The sequence below is a fragment of the Zootoca vivipara genome, chromosome 3 (assembly GCF_963506605.1).
Source record: "Zootoca vivipara chromosome 3, rZooViv1.1, whole genome shotgun sequence".
In the NCBI taxonomy this organism is placed as follows: Eukaryota; Metazoa; Chordata; class Lepidosauria; order Squamata; family Lacertidae; genus Zootoca; species Zootoca vivipara.
Window position 1 is genome coordinate 72,831,887 of NC_083278.1, and position 24,661 is coordinate 72,856,547.

A 24,661-nucleotide genomic window follows, 5' to 3' on the forward strand; every position below is an offset into this window, starting at 1 on the left:
CACAAATCCTAGAGCCTTAATAAAACAAATACCAAATTACCACCTTGCAGATAAAAACAAAATGGTGGTTGCATGAATCCCCCCCTTAAGATGTCAGTTTGGTATGCTGGATGCTTGGGATGATAATCTTCAGGACCCCATCCAGTGTTTCTCTCAGAAAACAGCACTTTGAATTGGCCCATAATTTTGTGCACAAGTGCATTTTATACACACATTTGGTTACTTATAACTGCACACCTTGTGCAGAGCAGCGGTATACCAGATCAGACAAATTTCACTCCACTCCGTAGCTGAAACCCATCCCCAATGGGCATAGTAGGCAAAGAAATAGATTTCTCTAGTTCATATGATTTGGAAGTCGGCTGCTTTGCACAGTCATAAAACAATACAGACTGCTTCAGTCAGGTCCCATCTGCGCTATACATTTAAAGGGGAATAGAGGTCTCCTAGCAACTCTCAGCACCCATAATAAACTACAGTTCCTATGATTCTTTGGGAGACGTCATGACCATTTAAAGAGGCATGATACTGCCACCTGCCCAGATTTTAACTTGTCTGAATTTTAAGATGTATTTTAATTGATGTCTGTTTTTATGCATATTTTTGTTGTTTTTATGACGTTAGCCGGGATACAATTATTATTATTATTATTATTATTATTATTATTATTATTATTATTATTATTAAATGTATAGTGCAGATGGGGTCTCAAATGAGCCTGGGATCACTATATTTTTCTTGCTGAGCAGTTGTGCCGAAGATTTGTTTTGCATTTTTCCGGTTCAAGAGGCTTGTTTTTCTCTGCTTCCTTGCCCATGGAACACCCACTGTTCATCTGGGTATAAGAATCCAAAATGGGTAACCACTCACACATGTCACTTGAAAACTCCCTCGCAAAACCCATCTCACGTTGCCTTTCTCACTCCAGGGCTGGCTGTATAAGGAGTCAACACACACTGACAACATGAAAAAGGTCCCCCCCTCCTTCTTCTCCTCTCTTGGCGGACGGGGGGGGGGGAGTGCCTTTTTCGGTCCAGATCAGTTCATCAGTGCTGCAGGGAAGGAATCTGCAATCCACTAAACTACACAAGATGTTGTGGGTCACATAGCTTTGCCCTTAAGTGCTGCTTTGGTTTTGGTGTTAAACGTAGCCAGCGAGGAGATCAGGAACCCAGCATGCTGGTTGTGTGTGTGTGTGGGGGGGTTATATTAAAAAAACACCCTTTTGCCTGTACTGTGAGCCTCCTTTTGATTGGGTCCCTGTGGCTGCAGGCTAAATTGCCAAAGCAGCCCTCTTTGTCAAGGCTAGCCTAGCTCAACAGGCAACACAGGCAGTCAAAACTGCAGAATTCAAGAGATGTTGACTAACTAGGATTATGCTTGGAAAGGAGTACTCATGGTCTTCCAGCAATTTTCTCCAAGTCCAACCCGCTTCTCCTCACTCCACTTATTTAGTGACTGGGGGGAAGTGGCTGCAGTTGGGAAAACCACCACAATTGTCACCACATACAGCATGGACAACGTGATGCCCACAGACACAGCATGTTAGTGTACCAAATAGAATAGGTTGTCACGTGTGCTTGGTTGTGGGGTGTATGTGTGGTGCCCACAACAGTTTCTCCAGTTTCCAAATGTGCCTATGCACTCAAAAAGGGTTGGTGACCTTGGCCTACAGCAGGCATGTCCAACAGGTAGATCACTGGACGTCTGTGGTAGATCACTGGTAGATCATTAAAGGTAAAGGGACCCCTGACTGTTAGGTCCAGTTGCTGATGACTCCGGGGTTGCGGCGCTCATCTCGCTTTATTAGCCAAGGGAGCCGGCGTTTGTCCGCAGACAGCTTCCGGGTCATGTGGCCAGCATGACAAAGCCGCTTCTGGCGAACCAGAGCAGTGCACGGAAACACCATTTACCTTCCAGCCGGAGTGGTACCTATTTATCTACTTGCACTTTTTGATGTGCTTTCGAACTGCTAGGTTGGCAGGAGCTGGGACTGAGCAACGGGAGATCACCCCGTTGCAGGGATTCGAACTGATCATTGGCTCCCCCCCAAAAAGCTGAACAACTGTGGCTCCCCTAAAAAAAGCTCAACATTTTACTTCCTCCCTGAAAAAACTCAACAACTTTGACCCGAACCCCAAAAAGGGGGTAGATCACTGCCAGTGTTTAACTGTGTGAGTAGATCACAGTCTCTTGGGAATTGGCCACCCCTGGCCTACAGCATTATGTGTTAAGAACAGAAGGCCATGCACTCCAGATGCCATGCACTTGTATGACTTCCAATAGGATCTCTGTTCAGACGCATGCCACTGTCCACATCCTGCCCAACTAATCAACTGTACAGAATCACTGGGTGGTTATGGGAATTGGTCCAGCCCCCCCCCCAGGTAAAGGGAAAGATAAAGGACACCTGGACAGTTAAGCCCAGTCAAAGGCAACTATATGGGGTTGTAGCTCTCATCTTGCTTTCAGGCTGAGGGAGCCAGCGTTTGTCCACAGACAGCTTTGTCCATGTGGCCAGCATGACTAAACCGCTTCTGGCACAACAGAACACTGTGACGGAAACCAGAGCACCCGGAAATGCTGTTTACCTTCCCGCCACAGTGGTACCTATTTATCTACTTGCACTAGTGTGCTTTCAAACTGCTAGGTTGGCAGGAGCTGGGACAGAGCAACGGGAGCTCACCCTGTTGCAGGGATTCGAACCACCAACCTTCTGATTGGCAAGCCCAAGAGGCTCCGTGGTTTAGACCCTCACCTACAGGGATGCAGACCTCTTCTCCCCCTGAAAATCTGTGAAGAGTTTTGAAGCCTTTCACAGAGTGGTGTGTGAAAAAGCGCAGAAAAGGACTGCGTGTTTAACGAAGGGTGAAAATGTTCTTCGTGGCAACCCAACGGGACAGACCTACTCACAGAAATCTGAGAGGAACCCCTTAACAAAGCAGTCTTGTTTTCTGTTTTTATGTTGTTAGCCCTTAGTGAAAGAAAAGTGGATTGTAAACTTTAAAAACAACTAAAAATCCAAAACATTATCCTCTTCTTGTCGATGTGGAGCCGAGGCCAAGATGACAGCAGCTTGCCTTAAGACACTTTGTGAGCTTGTGACACAGGCCAGGTTTCAGTCAGGGATTTTCTGGCTCATACTTGAGGCTCATGGCTACGATTTCCCAGTCACTGCTTCTCAGTGAAGAAGGAATTGCCTTTCTCTGCAGAGCAACTTAACCACAACTTCAAAGAAATCTGCATGTGAAAGGAATTCTTGAACACTTAAGAGTCACATGCCTGCCACTGCTCACATGATTTGAAATCCGGGAGGGAAAGCAGGGCTGTTTTGCCAGATTTATCCAAATGTATCACACACACCCTTTCAAGGTCCCTTCTTCAAATGGGTATCGTCATTCAGCTGAAATTTTAGGGAATGATTAAACAAAATCAGGTCATCTATCAGCCCCTTGATGTTTTAAGAACAAGTGTGTGTGTGCTTTTTTAAGGACAAAAAAAGAAATGTCCTTTGGCACCGTAAGGCTGCAGCCTGACAGTGAACTTTTGACAATGGCTCCCTCTTGTGATAAAGTTGCTATATTGCAATGGCCACCCAAGGATTCGATCAGCTGTGTGACTCTATTTTGTTTCCATTTGCCCTGTGTTGTCCTCTGCCAGTCTTCTGTAGTTCTCAATTACCCACACACAATGTAGGAATTAATTTTCCCTACAAGTCGATGCCAACAGGACCCAGAATTTGATCACAGAACAGCTAGAGTGACTGTACGCCACTTCAAGGTAGCCAACCAACCATCTTTACTATGATTAGCAGCACAAATTAAAAACAGGATCAATGTAATGTGATGAAGACTGCAATGAGGTCAGAGAGGACTGGAGTGCTCTCCTGTGTATCTGCAAGATGAGAACATGCTTGGCATCATCAAGGATGATGGTTCATCCTTGGATGTCTTCCCTATAAAGAGCAGTGTGAAACAGGGCTGTGCTCTCACCCCAACTCTCTTTGGCACATTCTTCTTCCTGTTGCTCTCCATGCCTTCAAGGAGCAATGGGGGTCTGTTCAACTTGGCATGTCTCCATGGCAAGACAAGTGCAGCGGGTTCTTATACAAGAGATGTTGTTTGGCAGAAGACGGCCTTGACACCGCACTCCAAGAAAGCTCCACAAAGAGTCATCAGCCGTTCTGCCCAAACCTGCATGGAATTCGGCCTTCCCATCAGCCTGATGAAGACCAACATCCTGGGCCAGGATGTTGCCAGCACTCTACGCATCACCACATGACCACATGCTTGAAGTGGTAGGTGATTTTATCTACCTGGGCTCCACCATAACCAGCAAATTCTGCATCAACACGAGCGTATTCGCAATGCAGCTACAGCCAACGGCTCACATCTCCAAAAGGGTATGGAAAAACATGATGCTAATGATCTATGCCAAGTTAAAAGTCTACCAGGCTTGGAGCGTTGAGCACACTGCTTTATGCAAGCGAGTTGTGAGCAACTTTCAACCACCAAAAACAACACCTTAATGCCTTCCATATTCGCTGCATCAGGAAGATTTTGGGCATTGCATGGCAGGACAGAGTTTCAAACAAAGATGTGCTCTCCCAATCCCACATTCCCAGCATGTTTGCACTCCTAGCTCAGTGATGCCTATATGTACTGGCTTGGGTCATGTCCACAGAATGGAAGATGGCAGGATCCCCAAGGATGTGGTGTAAGGGGAGATGGCTTTAGGCACTAGGCCTCTTGGCAGAGCAACTCTTACAAAGATGTCTGCAAACATGACATGAAGGCTAGCAGCATTAACCCCGTCGTATGGGAATCCCTTGCAGACGACAGCAGTGCCTGGAGACAGACAGTCAGGTCATGGATCCACAGCAGTGACCAGAGGAGTGACCGCTGGGAGAAGCGCAAAGAGAAGGAATGCCACGGTGACGTGTAGCAGCGAAACCAGACACCTTCATCTGCCCCAACTGCAACCAAACTTGTCTTTCCCGCATTAATCTCTGTAGCCACAGCAGGTGCTGTAACTCTCCAACCATCAGAATTTACCCCCAAAGGCACACTCTTCTGTTGTCTCCCGAGACAGGACTGATGCCAACAATTCCATCTGAAAAGGTCCCAACAAGAAGGTAAGAGCCACCCTTTCTAATGTGCTAGCCTTTCTTGGTTTTATCTAGAAGATAAATAGGGTAAAACATTTTTTTTAAATAAAAAATGGCATTCCTTTCACCTTCAGCCTGCGGTTGTGCAGTCCACTCTAGCACTTCGTGATGTGATCGTTTTGTTTTGCTGCAAGCGTAGAGTGGGCCATGGAGAAAGTGGAAGACCACAAAAACAGTCCCAAGATAAATTAATAGTTGGTATCTATTTGCCTCAGACGTTACACTGTGTAAGGCTATATTTATTTCTCCTTCTTTTGCCCTTTTTCCTTGAACCCTTGGGGTGTGTTACGCTGGTGGGACAGCAACCTCCTGACTCACGTCAGTTCTCTGCTTTGTTTATACATTGAAGGGATGACTCAAATGCTGAAGGAGAGGGCAAGCCTTTGTTAAATCCAAGCGTTCTTGACTCATGTCCTATCCAAGAATAATCAGATATGGAAGCATGAAGAAGATTAGTATCTCTGGTATGCACAGATGGCTAGACTGTAGAGCTGAGTAGAAACATCATGAACCATAAATGCTGAGGGATATGCAGAAAGGCTAAGAAATGTGACTTTCTTACCAGGCAGTTTCTGAAGGTGCAGCCAACACAGAGCTATGTTCCCTGGGTAGCACACCAGTCTGAGAGTCCTGTTTATCAGAGAATAACTGCTGCTCACTACAGGCCAGTGGCAAAATTGCATGTAGACAGCACATAACATATCAGAAATATTAAGACCAGTGTCAAGTGTATTGAAGAGCCACACCTCTTAAATTTTTTTTAAAAAAGAAAGAATTATTAGGTTTATTAATTCATTTAATTAATTAACAAGCTCTCACAATTACAGCACAATGCGGTGAGTGGTTTTCTTGGTCTCAATATAAAGGTAAAGGTAAAGGGACCCCTGACCATTAGGTCCAGTCGTGACCGACTCTGGGGTTGCGCGCTCATCTCGCATTATTGGCCGAGGAAGCCGGCGTATAGCTTCCGGGTCATGTGGCCAGCATGACAAAGCCGCTTCTGGCGAACCAGAGCAGCACATGGAAATGCCGTTTACCTTCCCGCTGTAGCGGTTCCTATTTATCTACTTGCATTTTGACATGCTTTCGAACTGCTAGGTTGGCAGGAGCTGGGACCAAGCAACGGGAGCTCACCCCATCACAGGGATTCGAAATATAAAAAACATATTCTCAATATAAAAAACATATAAACCAAAAATATGATTTATTTCCACATGTTGTTCTACATGAATACCTATTGTCTACAACAAAAGAAGACTGTGTTGTCTTCTTGAAGGTTCTGACTCCAGCATCTCTTTACTGTGTAAGCAAAAACAAAGATCGCCAGGACCTCAGACTCCACTGTTAGGAACTAGGTAGCAACATCTGGCCAGTAAATGGTACAAACATTTAAAGACTATTTCTTCTTCAAATCATGCTTGCAATTATTAAGAAAGCATACATCCATCAGTCACCGACGCAGAAGTTGCTATGGGCACCTGTCCAGATGAACACAGCCTCTAGATTTCAGATACTAAGTACACAAACCTTAAGAACAGCAAGTGCTCATCACCTTGAAAGACAGTCCTCTGTGAGATTTCAAAGCAGCAGGTAGACAATAGGTAGCTCATGCTGTGTACTTTTCATCCCCTTGCTTTAGAGCTTTGTGGTAGTGAGAATAATCACGATACAGCTCCTTGAAAACTTCTCTCACTCCCACTGGTAAGGACGCATTTAAGAACTTGATATCACGGTCCACACAAAGATCTAGGATGTGATAAATCCCCTCAGTTAGATGTTTCTTTACAGCTGGGTGCAAAGTCACCTAGAGGGAACACAAATGACTCATTAAAACGTGTTATTAAACACACACAACACTCATAAGTAAAAGCTCTGAGGCAATGCAGTAGCCGCAAAGTCACAGCCAGTTGGGGCAGCTCCTCAGCAATAGGACTGGGCGATATATTGAGCAGACCGTGATGTTGGTTTCACTCAGTGGTATATTGTTTTTGACATCATCCTTCAAATTCAAGACAATATATCCAAAACATGCAGTTTCATCAGTATGTAACAACTAATAGAACAAAAATTGAGAAAACAGCCATCCTTTATATAGAAGGCAGCAGATGCAGAAGAGACTATTCACTTCAATAAACCAGCTTTGCTTTACGAAGTTTCTAGCCCTGAAAGTGATGATGCACATAAACACACACAAACACACTCTTCCACCGTCACCTCCTGAGGCAGGATATGCATTCGTTATCTATTATCCTGTTAAGCACTTCTAAGCCTGTCAGTCATCAGAACTGGCTATAAAAATCTTCCACACCTGAGCGCTGGCTGTTCCCTTCCAGCCTTCCCCACAACTGGCACAATCTCTGCACTCAAATGTCACCCTGGAAGCATCTTGCTGCCAAGATTTCTGGCCCCAAGGGGAGACCGTGCTATTTTCTGCCACAGAAAGATCCTCTCCTTTCCTCCCTCCATGCGCCAAAAGCCCAAATTAGCTTCATGCTTCCAGACCTGTCGCACTAAGTTCCTAGAATAATGGAAATTAAACTAGAGGCTGTCATTAAAATCCAGGCTTTCCTTCTCTTCCCCAGGCAAGTAATAAACTCTTTCCTAATGAAGTGAACTTCTAATCGCTGTGACAGTTCATGCAGTTTCAGCAGTGCTGGAGAAGTGGAAGCTGCCTTCGAAGAACAAAATGACCAACGTGCATCATCCGAGATGGCCAGGGAATCATTAATAAATAATAATAATACCTTTATTTTCAATGTACAATGAAATTAACAGAGTCTCCCTCCCCGCCCCCACACAAACGCTCAATCGCACAACACACCAACCCCAAAAGCCAGTTGCATTATATTATTTTCCGCTCAGCAGCCTAACAGCCCACAGATAAAAACTGTTTTCTAGCCTCTTGGTACGACCGATTATACTTCTATATCTCCTGCCCGAGGGTAGAAGATTAAAGAGGTGCTGGCCGGGGTGTGAATCGTCCCTGAGAATTTTTCATCTTTATATGAAAATGGTTCATCTTTATATGTACCTGTTTAATGGGGTTCCAGCAGCCAACAACTGGCCTTTATTTTGTGCCTCAAGTATACAAAACCCTCCTGAAAAAGCTTCCTCTAAAGCTGGAAATACTGCAGCAAGCTGCCATGCTGACGCTAAACATTCGCAGGGCGGACTGTATTTTAAATTGCTGTCACCCGCCCTTGGACTTTATGGTGAAAGGCAAGAAAGAAATCGAATAAATGATTACAATGTGCTCCACGGGGGGGGAGGGGGCTGCCCTTAAAACTGTTTCAGGAGCTGGGGCTAGTGGTGAGGTTGCTGAGCAGGGCGACTGAAGATGAGCATGCAACATGCTTTGGGGGGGGGGGACCAAAACCTGCACAGGCTGCCAATTTGCTACTGAGGCAGATTTAAGGTTCTTGTGTTGGTGCATGGAACCCTAAACAACTTGGGACTTTGGTATCTAAAGGAAGTCCTTTTCCAACAGAGATCTGCCCATATGCCAAGAACTTTCACCTTGTTGCACCACGGCTTGCTGAGGTCTTATCCTGACACAACCCAGAGGGACAGCCTTTTCCACTATGGTACCCAAATGGCAGAACTGCCTGCTGTCTGGAATAAAGCAAGTGCCATCTTCTTCCGATGGTTGCTAAAGGCATTTCAGTTCACCCAGGTGCTGGAAAGTTATTAATGCTGAGCCTGAGTGCTATCCAGCTTGTGTACCGTGGATTCTGATGTATATTATAATAATTTCAATAGAATTTTGTTGCATTGCTATGGACTACCCTGGTAACATTTAAGAAGAGCAGTATAGAAATATTTTAAATAAAAATAAATTGGGGGGGGACTGGGGGGGGAGAGCTTGCTTCCACACAAATTTCAGAATCCTCCTTCACTTATTACTCCCTGAACTGGAAAAATGGGTGCTCAAATTAGTATGTAAACTAGGGATGAAACACCTGGTTAATGAACTGTATGTTAAAAGGGATGGGGTTTTTTTGTAGTAGCTTGGACTACTGCAATGTGCTCTACCTTTGAAGGTGACCAGGAAACTACAACTAATCCAGAATGCGGCAGCTAGACTGGTGACTGGGAGCGGCCGCCGAGACCACATAACACCGGTCCTGAAAGACCTGCACTGGCTCCCAGTACGTTTCCAAGCACAACTCAGAGTGTTGGTGCTGACCTTTAAAGCCCTAAACGGCCTTGGCCCAGTATACCTGAAGGAGCGTCTCCACCCCCATTGTTAAGCCCAGACACTGAGGTCCAGGCTCTGAGGGCCTTCTGGCGGTTCCCTCATTGCGAGAAGCGAAGTTCCAGAGAACTGGCAGAGGGCCTTCTCGGTAGTGGCACCCACCCTGTGGAACGCCCTCCCATCAGAGGTTAATGAATTTTATTTTATTTATTTAGAGAGAGAGAGAGGGAGTGAAGGCAGAGAAAGAAAGACAACAGAGCACCTGCCGAGAAGCAGACCCATAAAACAGCTAGTATATCAACAACAATGTTCCTGACAGCTTCCGATGTTCCCTGCACTGTCTGGTTTGCTGTAACCACACTTTGCCAAGGCTCCTGAACCAGTCAAACTATGGTAACTGTACACCATAGTTCACCTCCAAACTAGAATTAGAAACCCCACTTTAAACGGAGGTTTAAGAACGTAAGAAAAGGCCCTGATGGATCAGGCCAAAGGACCATCTATCCCATCATCCTGTTCTCACAGTGGCAAGCCCTGAGCATAGGCCGCCTCCATTAGCGGGGGTACTAGGCAGCCGTCGTGACTGGTGGCTAGTTTCCAAATTCTAATAAAAAACCTACCTTAATTGCAAGCATCTCTTAATGCTCTGGAATCTTTTTTGCAATCTATTTATGGCATCTGATGCACAAGGAACATATACGGTAATCATTATACTCCCCTCTTTTCCATTCTTACAAATAAATAGTAAATAGCTGATTATTACCTTCTGCAGTTCAATTACATACTGGGCCACAATGAAGGAAGATAACACAGTGAATTCTTCTGTTTTTGCAGCAATATAAGAATACATCCGCTCCACCAAGTGGGCACACTTCAGTATAACTTCAAATTCATCTGCGATCCCTTGGAAAGCAAAGTTTAAAGTCAGATATTTCTTATTTATTTTTAAATCTTTTCGTGATTCTCCCACCCACCTCCCAGTAAAATACAGGAACAAACCAAAAATCAACCAAACACAACAGTTTCTGCAGCCTGTTATAAACTGTTAACAAAATGAGGGAAATAAGAGGGCTTAATAGAAACTATGCATATGAAAACAATGAGGCTTTGTAACAGGAACTCCCTCCTGACCTGTACAGGGCAAATTTTAGTGCTGTGAAGGAGAACGGAAAGAAACATGTCCTTGCATGTTCACTGAAGGACCTCGGCTGCAGTCCCATACACCAGGGGCAGGCAAACATTTTTTTCCTATGGAAGGTGATTGACCAATCGGGAAAAGCCAATGAGAGACCAGAGACAAAGGTTGATGTATCATCCCTTCTCTCTATGTTGTGGTCGTTGGGATAGGCTTCTACCCCAAGGATAGGCTTCTACCCCTGGTTCTGGCTGTGATCATTGGCTCCACCCACTACAGTGGAACCTTGCAAGACGAATGCCCTGCAAGACGAATGCGTCGTGCAATCTGATGGTGACTCGTAAGACGCATTCATTTTGTGAAAAATTCATCTTGCGAATCATGGTTTCCCATAGGAATGCATTGGAATTTAATTAATGCGTTCCTATGGGCAAAAAAAGAAACTTCAATGAATTCCTATGGGAAACCGCGATTTGCAAGACGAATTTTTCGCAAAACGAATTGACTCGTGGAACGAATTAAATTCATCTTGCGAGGCACCACTGTACTGAGTATCATTCACCTTTCCATAAATAAGCACTCTCTCTCACAAAGCCACTGCATGGCACTGGTTACCGTATTTTTCGCTCCATAAGACCATAGGACACACCTAATTTTTAGAGGAGGAAAACAAGAAAAAAAAATTTTTTTTTGCTTTCTTGAATTGTCCTAGGCATAGCAGCCACCTCCTAGAGGCCTAGGTGCCTTGCCCCCCCATTAAGTATTTGAGGAAGTCCCCCCCCCATGTTGATGGGCATTGTCATTCATATAGTGTGCATGTACTTTGTCTTGAGATCAATTGCAGCGGTTCTCAACCTGTGGGTCCCCAGATGTTGTTGAACTACAACTCCCATCATCCCTCAACTCCCATCATCCCTGAGCTCTGGCCTTGCTAGCTAGGGGCGATGGGAGTTGTAGTTCAACAACATCTGGGGACCCACAGGTTGAGAAAGGCTGATACGGAATGCGAGGTGGGGCTTACCTGCCCCCCCCCCCACAATATTTTATTCAAGTTGGAAGAGGGAGGGAGGGAAGGAAGGGGTGAGAGAGAAAGAGAGAGAGAAAAGGAAGGCTCTGGGCTCTGGCTCTGGCCTTTGCACCATAGGACGCATGGACTTTTCCCCTTCCTTTTTGGGAGGGAAAAGGTGCGTCTTATGGAGCGAAAAATACGGTAATTTAGGATGCACACTTTTATTTAGGATGTAAGCCCTACTGAGCAAAAAGGAGACATATTTTGGAATAAACATTTTCCAGTTTGTGCTGCTAAACTTCAAATCTTGCAAGATGTAGCTGGCTCCACTATGCAAAAGCATTTATGCATAGGGCAGGGTCACAGGATAGGAATAGAATGGGATACAAATAAAATACCAGACCTTTGTCTCCTTTCTGTTTCCCCTCGTGCATAACCGAAATAACCAGTCTATGGAAACTGTTCAAGAAAGATGGAGCTGCTTTGAGCATCACCTGCAAACCAATTCAATACAACACTGAGGCACTGGAACAAAAGGCAATCTGTGTTTTAACTTCAAAACGGATTTATTTGCTAAATTTATCTCCCGCCCTTCCATCGCAATATGACCATAGGGCGGGTGACAAGCTACTAGAAAATAAACCATAAAAATATTTAACGGGGCCTAAAATTCACAATCCAGTTTTGAATGCAACATCCCTCCATCTTCCCTTCTCAATACACAAGCAGGTCACAAAGTTCAAGGGGTGACCTGGGACCAGTCTCTCTTAAGCTAAGCTGCCTCGTAGGTGATTGCAAGGATAAAACGGGGAGGAATGCTATGCATGCCACTTTGAGCTCCTTGTGGGAAAAGGTGGGCTAGAAATGTAAGATGGGAGTTGTTGCCCGGCAACTTCTAGACCTTAGGGAAAAAAGGTAAAAACACCAAAATCAACAAATGAACTCTGCCCCCTTCGTTACCTTAGGATGACACTGCAGGATGGAAAAGAGGACCTCGTGAATTCCCAGGAAGATGTTCCCATACTCCCTTTGGTCAAGAGGGACAGTCAGAAGAATATTGAACACCAGGGTGACGTGATGCGGGTTGGAGAGAACCCCTTCTCCTTGCCTTAGGAGGGCTGCCACTGTCTCCAGTATAGGTACTGTGAGGATGGGTATGTGCTTTGGATCTTGAGATGCCTCTTTTATTTGCATCTGAGTCAAAAAGGAAGGAAAGAAGGAGCTGTAGGAAAGGACGTGCACCCCTGTTTGTCTACCACGTCCTTTCCTGGCAAGCTTCTGCTGCCATCAAACAAGGCACACGGGTTTTCTCCAACAGGAGTAATACTGGTACGTGAATGCAGATCCATAGTTATGCATCCAAGGCACCCGAAATCTGACTTTGTAAAAGTTTATGTACATTTACGGCAGAAGGACGTAACAAGCAATACAGGCAGAAATCTACAGCCCTTCTGTGTTACCATTTCTTTCTAGCTCAACAGAAGTAACTCTATTTTCTGCACACACACACACACCAAGCGTCTCAAGGTTGCACGCCACCTGCTGGGATACTACATCTCCCTTGCGCTGGATGAGTGAGGTTTTGGAATTTGGAAAGATGATGTTTCCCCAGAAAGGACATTTCATCACTCCTGCAACTTCTATTTGTACCGGTACCTGCATCACAGGAACCTATTGAACGTCTCTGATGCGGCCAGCAATTCCCCTCCCCTCCTCTCTGTACCACTTTGTAAATACAGTGGTACCTCTGGTTACGAACTTAATTTGTTCCAGAGGTCTGTTCTTAACCTGAAACCGTTCTTAACCCGAGGTACCACTTTAGCTAATGGGGCCTCCTACTGCCGCCATGCTGCCGGAGCATGATTTCTGTTCTCATCCTAAGGTAAAGTTCTTAATCCAAGGTACTACTTCTTGGTTAGCGGAGTCTGTAACCCGAAGTGTTCGTAACCTGAGGTAGCACTGTACTTAACCTTTCCCATTTTACTTTATGTTACTCATGGCTATGCACGCCCCTGTTATGGTATCTTAGTTTTGGTGGACAGTGTTCTCGAAGCTACCAACATGAGTCTGACTAAACTGCAGGAGGCAGTGGAAGACAGGAGTGCCTGGCATGCTCTGGTCCATGGGGTCACGATGAGTCGGACACGACTAAATGACTAAACATCAACAACAAAGTTCTGGGGCACGTGAACAATTTGATATTTTTTTTAAAAAAAAGTGAAAAGGAGGGTTACTATTTTCTGCTGGAATTGCAACTGCTTCATCAATTCATATATATAAATATTCATTGCATACACAATATTATTTCCCCCCTCTCCTCCCCTGACACATACCCTGCCGTGTGCCCAAATCTGCTCTGCTCCTGAGGGTTGGGTGGGAAACACACAAAACAAAGTTGTGGGGGGAGAGGGGGTTAAGATTCCTTTGCACAAGGAGAAATTGAGCTGACAGAACGTCCCCTTAGTGCTACTTTAACACACTCCAATGTTCCGAGTGGCTTCATATTCTCCCACTGTGTAACCCTAGGTGTGGAACACGCATCGTCCCCATTTGGGGAAACAATTCCCCCCTCCCTTTATGATTCTTTGGAGATGGAGTGCTATCACTCCCATAAAGAAGACAAATTTCCTTTTCTGTGTACAGTGGTGCCTCGACTTACGAAGGCGATCCGTTCCGCGGCGCTCTTCGTAAGACAAAGTCTTCGGTTGTTGAAGCGTCCGTTTTGCGCATGCGCAAACTCCGCGTACTGCTTCTGCGCAGGCGCAGAACGCACGTACGGTGAAAAGACTTCCGGGTTTGCCGACTTTGTAAGTCGAAACCTTCGGAAGTCGAGTCATTCGGATGTTGAGGTACCACTGTATAATGTTTTATTGTTGCTATGGCCATTGGCTAATGCAAATAAAGTTTTATCTTATCTATCCCATACAGAACAGCACAAATCCAGCCATGTTGCAAAACTAAAGTGTGGAAAAAGCATGGCACCAACAAGTGTAGCTCCTCGCTTTCCAGCTACTCATGTACACATGGCGAGGTGGGGAACCTGTCGTGCTCCAGACACTGCTGAACTCCGGCTCCCATCAGCCCTAGCCAGCTTGGCCAATGATGGGAGTTGGAGTCCGATCAACAACACCAGCTCCCCACCACACACTCCTTGGGAATAAAAGACCTGTGGGGAGTGCATTAGTGTTGGTAGCACAGAGAGGCCCTGAAGCACCACAGTTCTGGCTACAGAGATACTCACAACTAAAGCAGTGATTATCCGGGGACTGGAAAACCAGAACGCTTTCTCTTTCTCTCTGCTTAAAGGGCAGCCAAGCAGCACTTTGACCAGAGTAACAGCCGACAATGCTTCCTGCACAAAAGAAAAACAAACAGGAGACGTGAAGGTGAAAGGGTGCAACCCCGGGAAAGTTAGGTACAATCACAGTTCCATAGAAATTAAAGAAATTTAAGTCCATCAATGTTCAGAGTCTGCTTTACACATTTTTTTCTGGACATGTAAAATATTGTTTAATACAGGCATCCCCAAACTTCGGCCCTCCAGATGTTTTGGACTACAATTCCCATCATCCCTGACCACTCGTCCTGTTAGCTAGGGATCATGGGAGTTGTAGGCCAAAACATCTGGAGGGCCGCAGTTTGGGGATGCCTGGTTTAATATGTCTTTTCCTCAGACCTCCTTTTTCCATTTCCATTTCCCCCTATCTTTCTCCACACAGACACACTGGTTTTCAGGCTTTCCCTCCTGTGGCCACTGAACACTGTCCTTACTGGGCTCTTTTAGGGTATTATTCCTTTCCCTAAATATGTTAATTTCTGCAACCCCCACAGGTTGCCCCCAACTCTGCCAACACTTTTCTTGTGCCTGTGGCTTTAGTAATGCAAGCGCAAGCCCTTCAAGACTTGAGATATTAGCACATAAACAGAGTAGGATCTGTACTAGAGGTCCAATTCCCCATTTACAGTATTTACAAATGAAAGGCCAAAGCGCTTTTGGGAAAGGGCCATAACTCAATGGGCAGAACATACGTGTTGTCCTGAGCAGGTCCCAGGTTCAATTTCCAGCATCTCCAAAGAAAGCAAACATCAGGCAGTAGATCTGAGAAAAGATCTGAGAAAAGATCTTGGGAGAGCCAGCGCCACACAGAAAAGGCAACATTGGTTAAATCAGGAATTGGCCCGCCAGATGTTTGTGAACTACAACTCCTATCATCCCCGACACCAAGGGAAGTTAGAGGAGAGCAACAATATCTGTAAGACCAGAGGTTGTTCCTCATCCTGAGATTAAATAGTTTGATTCTGTAGAAGCCAGCCTAAGATGCCCAAACATGTCAGTTTCAATGCTACGCATTCCGATACCTCCTTTCCACATAAGAGTAGTAAAAAAAAAAAGTGCTTGCTATCATATGGCAGCTATGTAATGTCATAGCAAGGAGTAGGATGGGCAACGAACAGTTGTGATGTATACGAGAAATTTTAAAGGTAAGTAAATAAATTCCCCCTACTTCATGATTTTGTTTCCAAATATTGCGAACATCTAATCCCTCAAGCACCACCCTCAACATGGCACAAAAGTCGTCAGGGGTACAATTCTCCACCAGCTGGGCCATCAGTTCTGTCAGCTGCACTTCCAGATCTCGAATCACTTGGACGGTGACTCCAGGACCTGCAATAATGAAAGACGACACTATCATCCAAACTCCAGGGGTTTGCATGAATTGTAACGCTTTTCTGAACTTCTGCTGAAGTTCTTGGCATCCATCTGTCTCGAGAGACAATGGAGTGCCTCTCTGAGGGTGAAATGAAACTGCTGGAGAATCACTGGGGCTGCTGGGGCTGCAGAGACCCACAACTGCTGCCTCCCGCATTGTTTTTGCTGCATTAGCAGCACCAAAATGATCTCTCTGGGATGCAAGCCTGGGCAGTGTATGTATGGATGGCTGCTCAGATGGCAAGACTCCTCACTGCTCACTGATATGGTCCAAAGTAAAACAGAACAATACATTTGGCACCAGCTTGGTTGCAGGAGCTGCTGGAAGGAGGAGTACAAGGTGCTATCCAACCGTCTTAGGGACTCCACTCTATTTGTGTAGGGCTTACTCCTGCCCAGTGTGATCTTTCATAGAGTTGGAAGAGACCACAAGGGCCATCCAGTCCAACCCCCTGCCAAGCAGGAAACACCATCAAAGCATTCTTGACATATGCCTGTCAAGCCTCTGCTTAAAGACCTCCAAAGGAGGAGACTCCACTACACTCCTTGGCAGCAAATTCCACTGCCGAACAGTTCTTACCGTCAGGAAGTTCTTCCTAATGTTTAGGTGGAATCTTCTTTCTTGGATTCAAACTACAAGAAGGAAGAATCCACCTAAACATTAGGAAGAACTTCCTGACGGTAAGAGCTGTTCGGCAGTGGAATTTGCTGCCAAGGAGTGTGGTAGAGTCTCCTCCTTTGGAGGTCTTTAAGCAGAGGCTTGACAGGCATCACACACAAGCTTCCATCAAAGAGATTGCTGCCCTTTGATGCTGTTGGACTACGACTCCCATCATTGCTGACTGTAGGGCACAGTGGCTGGAGCTGAGGGGAGTTGTAGTCCATCTACATTTGGAAGGCTCAAGGTTCCCCATCCCCGAGCTGGATGTCTGTACCAACATTGTAACTCACGGACTTCCTCAAGGCTTCTATGTGTAACAAAGGGTTTAGAGAGCAGGACGGATAACCAGTTGTTACCTGCAAGTAGTTTTCCGATGGAGTGAAACGCAGCAATGGAAGTTGCTTGTGCAGGATACAGTTCCGGCATGGAACAGAAGGCAGTTAGGAACTGCAGCGCGGAGCGAAGGAACCGGACGTTGCCGCCAGCCAAGTCAAGTTCTCTCAAGAGCTGGATGTAAAAACGTTGGTACAATTCGCGGTGAGACAGCTGCTGGCATTTGCTCGGCTGTGCGGGGCTTCTTTGCACACTCTCCCCCATCACCGAATGCGCAAGAAAAGAATCTGCTTTCAGAAGGGTCGTAATGCACGGCAGGAACACCAAAGGCAACGGCTGGCCTTTTGTGTGGTTTCTAAGGCAGAGCTGGATGGTAGCTCCCGTCTGCAGCACTGCCTGTTCCAGCAAAGCAGGCAGCGTTCCTGAAGCCTGATAGTTCCCCTGCTGCTGCTGGTGCTGGAGGTGCAAAGCCAGAACTTGACACTGTGCTGTTACTGCCACCAAGAGGAGCTGGTCAGCAGCAGGGCTCCAACTCTCATCATGTTCGCTGCTGGCTGCGCACGGCTTGCAAGTGGTTAGGAACGACATGAACTTCTCCAGGTTCAGCTTCACACTTTGCCTCCTCTCGAGAGTGAACTGAAGGTAGTGCTCCAAAAAGACCTGGACCCCGCACAGAAATTCATCCCACGGAGCAGCTGCTGAAACGCCGGCCGAAGTCTTGCAGGCTGCAAACGCAGAGGAGAGGGCGGCTTCGAGAACATCGCTGGCATGCAGGACCTTGAAGGACGAATTTGCGTTCCTGCCTGTCTGCAGGCAGGCCAGGAGATGGTAGCAGGTTGTCCTGAACTTCAGAGACAAGGTCTCGCTGCAAGTGATGCTTGCCTTGGTGTTGGCAGCCAAAGATAACAGCAAAAGGAAGCACCGCGTGTGGCCCAGAGGAAAGAGGCTGTCCAGATTCAACGCCGAAATTATATCCAGCAAAGCCAAAAGCCTATGGAGGTGCTCTTCTTCCAAGGTCACATAATCCCTCCCCTTTGCTGACGATAGTATAATCTGAGCAGCTTTCTCCATCGCTGTCCAGCACATGGAAGGTTCACTGCTAGCCCCTGTGCTGGCACTGCGACCAGAAGGGTCAAACTCACACCATGGCACATCTTCTGCAGACAGCTGTTGAAGAGGCTGGTTGGCAACGATGCTCGCACAGTGCTGGACTAGGTGGCTTAGGAAAGAGGAGTGTAGCGCCCGCAGTTCCGGAAGAAGAGGACTATGCAGCAAATCTGTAGACACCTTTCCAACGGTGATTAAGGAGCTGCCGTCGCCATCAGGGGCTGCCTGCATTTGGTTCGCCAACAGTGTTTTCAGGAGCACACCTGCAATGTACCATGTATCGCTCATGGATAGATAGGGGGCCAGGATGGGAAGGTTGGAGACTATGAGGTGCCAATGAGCGGTAGGGTAAGTGAGGCTAGTTATTGCACCTGCATTGCCATCCCAGAGCTCAGACTCTTCTCCATTCGTGCAACATCTTCCAGACTGAAGGATGAAAGCTCCGGCACACTGCAAAGCCCGATGGGATGCCTCTGTCTGAGAGCTGGATTGCATCAGCATCATCTTCATTTTCTGAAGCACCAGCCATTCTGTACAGTATCTGCTCCCTGAGCAGGAACAGCTTAAGAGCTTAGTGATCTTCCCCCAGCACTGCATATCCAAACCAGGGAGGACAGCTGAGAAGTCCCAGTCGCTTACGGTGGAATCAGTAAGAGCCAAGGCGGTTTTGCCTCCTGGGGAGGCATACTTTGGGCAGTTTAAACTGAAAAGAGTATCAACCGCTACCCAGGTGCAAGCAAAGAGGAGAGCAGAGCCACCAACCTTCTCTGCCCAAAGCTCCAGCTCCGCTTCTTCTGCCTGGCAATCTGTCAGCAGGTCAAACAAAGCTCGGATTACCTCCCTCTGCATGGTCTCCATCAGATTCTGAGTCCGACGCACAACAGGCAACGGGGTGGAATCATCTAAGCTCCTCATATGGAACAGAACAGAGTGCAGCAATGAGCTCATGGATTGGAGCTTCGAGGCCACGTCAGAGTCTCCTCTGACATCAGGTATAAGGAAAGTCTGGCACTTTTCCAGTATGAGCGCCACAATGTCCAGGATCTGATTCGGTGGCAGGTCTAGGAGGCACTCGCAGAGCTTGGCCCGGATGCCTGCGGGCAGAACCGGAAGCCTCAGCTCCTCTGCAGCAGGACGGCAGATGACAGACAGAACCTCTTCAAAGAGCTTTTGGAACTGGCGCAACTTGGCGTAAGTGTGGAAGAGAGTCGCGACCAGTGTCTCCTGAGCCTTTTTCGTACGCGGCTCAGACACCTCTGCATCAATCCAGGCGGAGGCCACCAAGTCGTCCAAATCAGGCTCCACAATCAAATGATTTAAGGAGATCAAGGCCTTGAGACACCTGAACCAGGCAGGGATGGCAGGCTGGGAATGGCTCACCAGAATCTGTGCCAGCTGGCGGTAAAAGCGAAACTGCACTTCCTTGTGCCGAATCCTATCCGCGGCAACGTTATAGATGCCGTTGCTCAGCACCGAGTTCAAAAGCTGCTCCATGGCCAGGAGCTCCGAGGTCCATTCTGACGGAGAAAACTGGCTATTCCAAAGATCCTCTTGCAGGCTGGAAATCCTTAGACAGCGATAAAGCCTGGTGAGCATGTGGAAGCAGACAAGGTGGTTTTCGGCCTTATTGTAGGATTCTAGGAACAACTTAAAGAGCAGAGGCACTGAGTTTGCTACCACTTTCCCATGAAGAGCCGGAGGACAAAAACTAGCATCTTCTAATCTAGCCTGGATTGTGCTGGCCGGCAGCAGGAGATGTTTCAAACCCCCTTTTCTTACGGCGTGAGGCTCCTTCTCCGGCAGCAACTCTTCACTGTAAGACGACAAAAGTTCTGGCCGGAAAATACCAGCCACCAGCAGGGCTTCTATGCTGTTCCGGATCTCCTTGCTCTGATGCTGACGCAGATGGCCGTCTTCCGCCTGTGTCCATGCCCCGCTAGTGAGCAAATGCCTCAGCAGCAGGCATGGCTGAAGCAGCTGCTTAGTCACTTGCCCAAATACGCGGTTCGCATTGGCCTGCTGCCTCTGAATCAGGAGGTACTGCCGGAAGGTCAGCTGGAGGACTTCGAGCAACTGGGGTGACACGGCCTCTTCCGATGACAACTGCCAACACACCAGCCAGGACAACTTGCTCAGAAGGTCCACCAGGAGCTCAAATTTTGCAGTGTAAACTATCGAGAGAGGGGGCACAGACAGGATGCCGCTACAGCAACTTAGCACAGTGCCAACGTCCCTCAAGGTTTTCTGGGCATAAGAGGTGGAAAGCTTTTCATTCATGACCTGGAGAGTAAGCAAGAAGCAAAGACAATTCACGGTCAATCTTCTACATAGAAATGATACTCTATTATGCTATTTATAAGTGAAGTATTGGCAGTGAAAAGAGTAAATATGGAGAAAGGCTGGCCAACATATCAACAGCTATTAATAAAAGAGCACGGTGAGGTAAAAATAAGAGCTTATGAAGAGGTTAAGAACTATTCTAACAGCTGGCTACAATATCACCAGGTATTGCATATCTTCAACCAAGATGGGGGGGGGGGGGAGGATTTGAACAGAAAACATCAAAATTACAATGTGAACTTCTGCAACCAAATAGGAAAATAATATCGAAAATATACAGCTTGCTCCTGGAATGGGAACTGAAAGATGAGGTAATAAAAGAACCAATGATAAAATGGTCACAAAAGTTGGGCAAGACAATTCACTTAGACAGATGGGAAAGGCTATGGAAAACTGATATAAATTTTACAGCGTGCTATTTGATTAAGGAAAACATAATGAAGATGTTTTACCACTGATACCTCACCCCAGTAAAACTATCAAAGATGTACAAAAAACAATCATATCTCTGTTGGAGATGCAAAACAGAGGTGGGGACGATGTATCATATGTGGTGGGGGTGCAAAGTGGTGAAACAATTCTGGACTATGATACACGAAGAGCTTAAAAAGATATTTAGGAGTTCAATCTCTAAAAAAACAGAGGCATTTTTGCTGGGTTTAGTAATGAGTGACATCCCCAAGGATAAAAGGAATGTACGGTATTCCTTTATGCAACCGCGGCAGCCAGAATCGTAGTGGTGAAAAATGGGAAAACTGATAAAATACCAGAATTATTAGAATGGAGAACAGTGCACGGAAACACCATTTACCTTCCCACCGGAGTGGTACCTATTTATCTACTTGCACTTTGACGTGCTTTCGAACTGCTACGTTGGCAGGAGCAGGGACCGAGCAACGGGAGCTCACTCTGTCGCGGGGTTTCGAACCACCGACCTTCTGATCAGCAAGCCCTAGGCTCTGTGGTTTAACCCATAGCGCCACCGCATCCTAAAACCCTATCATACTGGGAGTTAAATCCCAATGTATTCAGTGGGATTTGCTTCTGAATAAATATACACATCCAGGTAAGACAATCTTAGGCGACAGCTTGTGGTTCATAAGGAGAGACAACATGCTAGGTCAAACCTTGTCTTAGCTAGTACAACACAGGATTTAAAAAGACCAGGGAGGAACAAAGCAGTTGTGACCTCACTGGAAGCTATACCAAGTTTCTCGCATGCACATGAGAATTATATACATACAAGCTGCAGCCAATACATATAAATATGGCAGCATGCGCATTTGCAATATTAGAGGAATACGGCAGTCAGGGTGAGCAACAGCTGCCAACAGTTAGCAGAGGTTACCAGAGAAAATTAGAGGGGAACTTATGATGGAAGAGGTGGACAGTCAGAAAGGCCCAGCGTGGACTATACACTACCCACTGATAAACTGGGTCATACTGTCCTGTACATCGTTACCTGTGCAATTGAAAAACGTAGGGTGATTGTCTTTCCATCCTTGAAGAGACTCTGCAGCTTCCTGCTATGAAGGATGTTGTCCAGGTACGTCCAAAGCTTCTCAACAATATCATTGGGCAATTCAAGTTTCTTGTTGTAACAGGAAACCAGGGTATGGCACACCCAATCCAGCAAGACCTGTGTTCACAAATATATTTATACATTAGTAATAGCCATTCTACATCTTTTAAAGACAAAAGGCGGGATGGGGTGGGGTGGAGGGAGGGAGGAAAGGGCGTGAGGACCACATAATGCACAGATTGGGGGGGGGGCGGAATGCTTAGAAACCATGTGTAAGCTACTCTGGAGTTTCAGTGAAGGTTCTGAGAGTGCTAACAAGAAGTTCCAATTTCAGCTGGAATTCTGCATATGCTCCAGAACTATGGGCAGGATTCACTTAACGAGTCCTGATAGCTTACGCAACAAGCCTCATATCAACTCTGAGGATTCATAGGTTTTGATGTCTCAAAGGACTCTTCAGGAGCAGTAAAGTTCTTTTCAAGTCCCACTAGTTTCAGTGCAAGAGAATTGAGCAGGTGCTTAACTCTCCCACTGAGATTAGAAGGTTGTCTAGACTGAGGCTTTTAGGAAATAAAATAGCAATCAAGGCGTGCTAACACTACTCTGGAAATCCAAGTGTAGAATGTACCCCCATTGTGATGTGTATGAAACATTATTTGGAAAGGCAAGACAGTACAGCTGCTACGAAAACTAGTGAAAAATATGGTAGTTGTTACGTATTTACTGAAACCCATATTTCCTTGAGAGAATACACATATTTACAAGGATGTACCAAAGATGGCATTCTTGTAATAAATCTTATTTGTATGACTGTAAGTTGTTTAAACTGTTTTTAATGTTCTAACCTGCCCTGAACCTTAGGGTGAAGGGCAGGTAATAAACAAACAAATAATAACAGCCTTTTATGAAAAAATAAACAAAATGAAGTACCAAAGTACTCCCTGCCACTTCCAGTTAGAGCTGGGTATTAGCTAGATATGAAAAAATGGCTTGAATAACATTATCTGTGCTGAAACAAGGCATTCTATATACAAAAAAAAAATTGGAATAACATTACTTGTTCTTTGTTTGGAAGAAAGCACTGATGAGAAACCCATGCAAACTGAGCCAACTTGAGTTTGTCCTCCCATGATGTCTTTGCACTTTTTAGCTTCAGGTGAATGCCAGAGTAAATTGCAGCCATGAAGATAATATCTAAAATAAAATATTTTGAGAAGGAACATTTGAAGTATGCATTAATTGCGCTACTAGTCCACAATTTATTATTTTATGCAGGTGCACTTCCTTAACACAGGTTCTCTGTATTCATTCTGCTTTGTGCCATCAATGAAGAAAGATCTAATGAAGGGTTAAGAGTGGCCTCGCTTAGATGTCACTAACCGCAACATCTTCCCCAAACATAGCAACTGCTAGCAAGGCTGCCTTCCATTCCCCAGGATCACAGAAGCAACACTCCGAACAGGTTATGGGTTGCTTATGGTTCTCAAGGAGCAACTACAAAAGGGTCAGCATTAACATCCGGACTTCAATGCAGATCCAGCCCTCACTACCAAGAAACCACATCCTGCCGTATGAAAAATCAAGAAGCAGGCAATGACAGGACTTCCAGGGAAACTTGAAATTTTGGCACCTCTCGTTCAAAAAAAGATCCTAAATACTTTGACACAGATCCCTCACAACCAAGTGCCACGCGTGCTATTAAGGTCGCACGCTTTCTTAACAGTGAAGCCCATTCAGTAGTTTCAGGCTCGGTATATAAAAGATATCTCACTTGAGATCTGGTCTGTACCTCCTCTCTTCGCTTGCCCCCAACCTCTCCCTTTAAAAATAAGAGTAGCAGTAGCAGCAAAAAAACGTGTCTCACTCAACTCAATGAGAATTGCTTATTTAAACAGCCACAGCAACAACGCATGCAGAGGATCGCGCTGCCGAACCAGCGGCAGCCGCCCTCTCGTTCCCGTTCGTTCAGACGCGCATCTTGCGCCGAAAAGCACCACGTGGACGAAAACCCCCCGCGAGCCCCGGACTTACGCGCAGATGGCGACGCTTCTTAAGCGCAGCACTACGCTCTCGCCCTGGCCCCGCCCCCTCTCCCGGTCCGTCCGCGCACGTGCTGCTTCTTCCGGCACATCCTCAGATTCCCCCCTCCTCCCTCTTCCTTCGGCGTAACCTTTCCCCGAACCAGCGAGTTGCAGGAGACAGAGAGCGAGAGCAAAAAGAGCTCCGCAGGCATTCCTAGCCGAGCGCCGACAGGGCCAGCCTCCTCATTGGCTGGCAGGCTGCGCCTGCGCGCTCGCCTTCCTCCCCCGGCCCCGCTCTCCTCCTTCTCTGTGTCAGTGCCGTCAGTCATGGAGCGGCTCCTCCGAGCCGCGGCGGCAGCAGCAGGAGCAGCGGCGGCGGCGGCAATAACAGGAGCAACCCCAGCGCTAGCGGCCCGGGACGCCCAAGGCAGCCTCCTTGGCGGAAGACCCAGCAGCGAGG

The 24,661-nt window shown here is 46.5% G+C and overlaps 1 protein-coding gene across 2 annotated transcripts; it reads right to left on the minus strand.

Annotated features, from left to right (window-relative positions):
* Positions 1-5,300: 5,300 nt before the first annotated feature.
* Positions 5,301-24,523, minus strand: URB2 (URB2 ribosome biogenesis homolog). 2 transcript variants are annotated; one of them, XM_035108463.2, is made up of 10 exons: positions 24,212-24,523; positions 23,238-23,374; positions 22,121-22,297; positions 17,235-20,598; positions 16,012-16,172; positions 14,748-14,858; positions 12,467-12,700; positions 11,910-12,000; positions 10,126-10,265; positions 5,301-6,971 (listed from the first exon to the last, which is right to left on the minus strand). In XM_035108463.2, exons 2-10 carry the CDS (start codon positions 23,361-23,363, stop codon positions 6,774-6,776), a joined length of 4,602 nt encoding a protein of 1,533 aa, XP_034964354.2. In that variant the 5' UTR covers positions 23,364-23,374; positions 24,212-24,523; the 3' UTR covers positions 5,301-6,773. The 2 variants fall into 2 exon arrangements, with proteins under 2 accessions (XP_034964354.2, XP_034964353.2); XM_035108462.2 differs by lacking the exon at positions 24,212-24,523 and adding an exon at positions 24,050-24,198.
* Positions 24,524-24,661: the final 138 nt, after the last annotated feature.

Excerpts from the sequence above, each read along its gene's own strand:
- URB2 (XM_035108462.2), bottom strand. The coding sequence starts at position 24,092 with ATGCGTTGTTGCTGTGGCTGTTTAAATAAGCAATTCTCATTGA. Across the intron at positions 14,859-16,011 it reads TTTGGAAACAAAATCATGAA|GAAGCATTGTCGGCTGTTAC; the intron begins GTAGGGGGAATT and ends TCTTTTGTGCAG. Across the intron at positions 12,001-12,466 it reads TCCTGCAGTGTCATCCTAAG|GTGATGCTCAAAGCAGCTCC; the intron begins GTAACGAAGGGG and ends ATTGGTTTGCAG.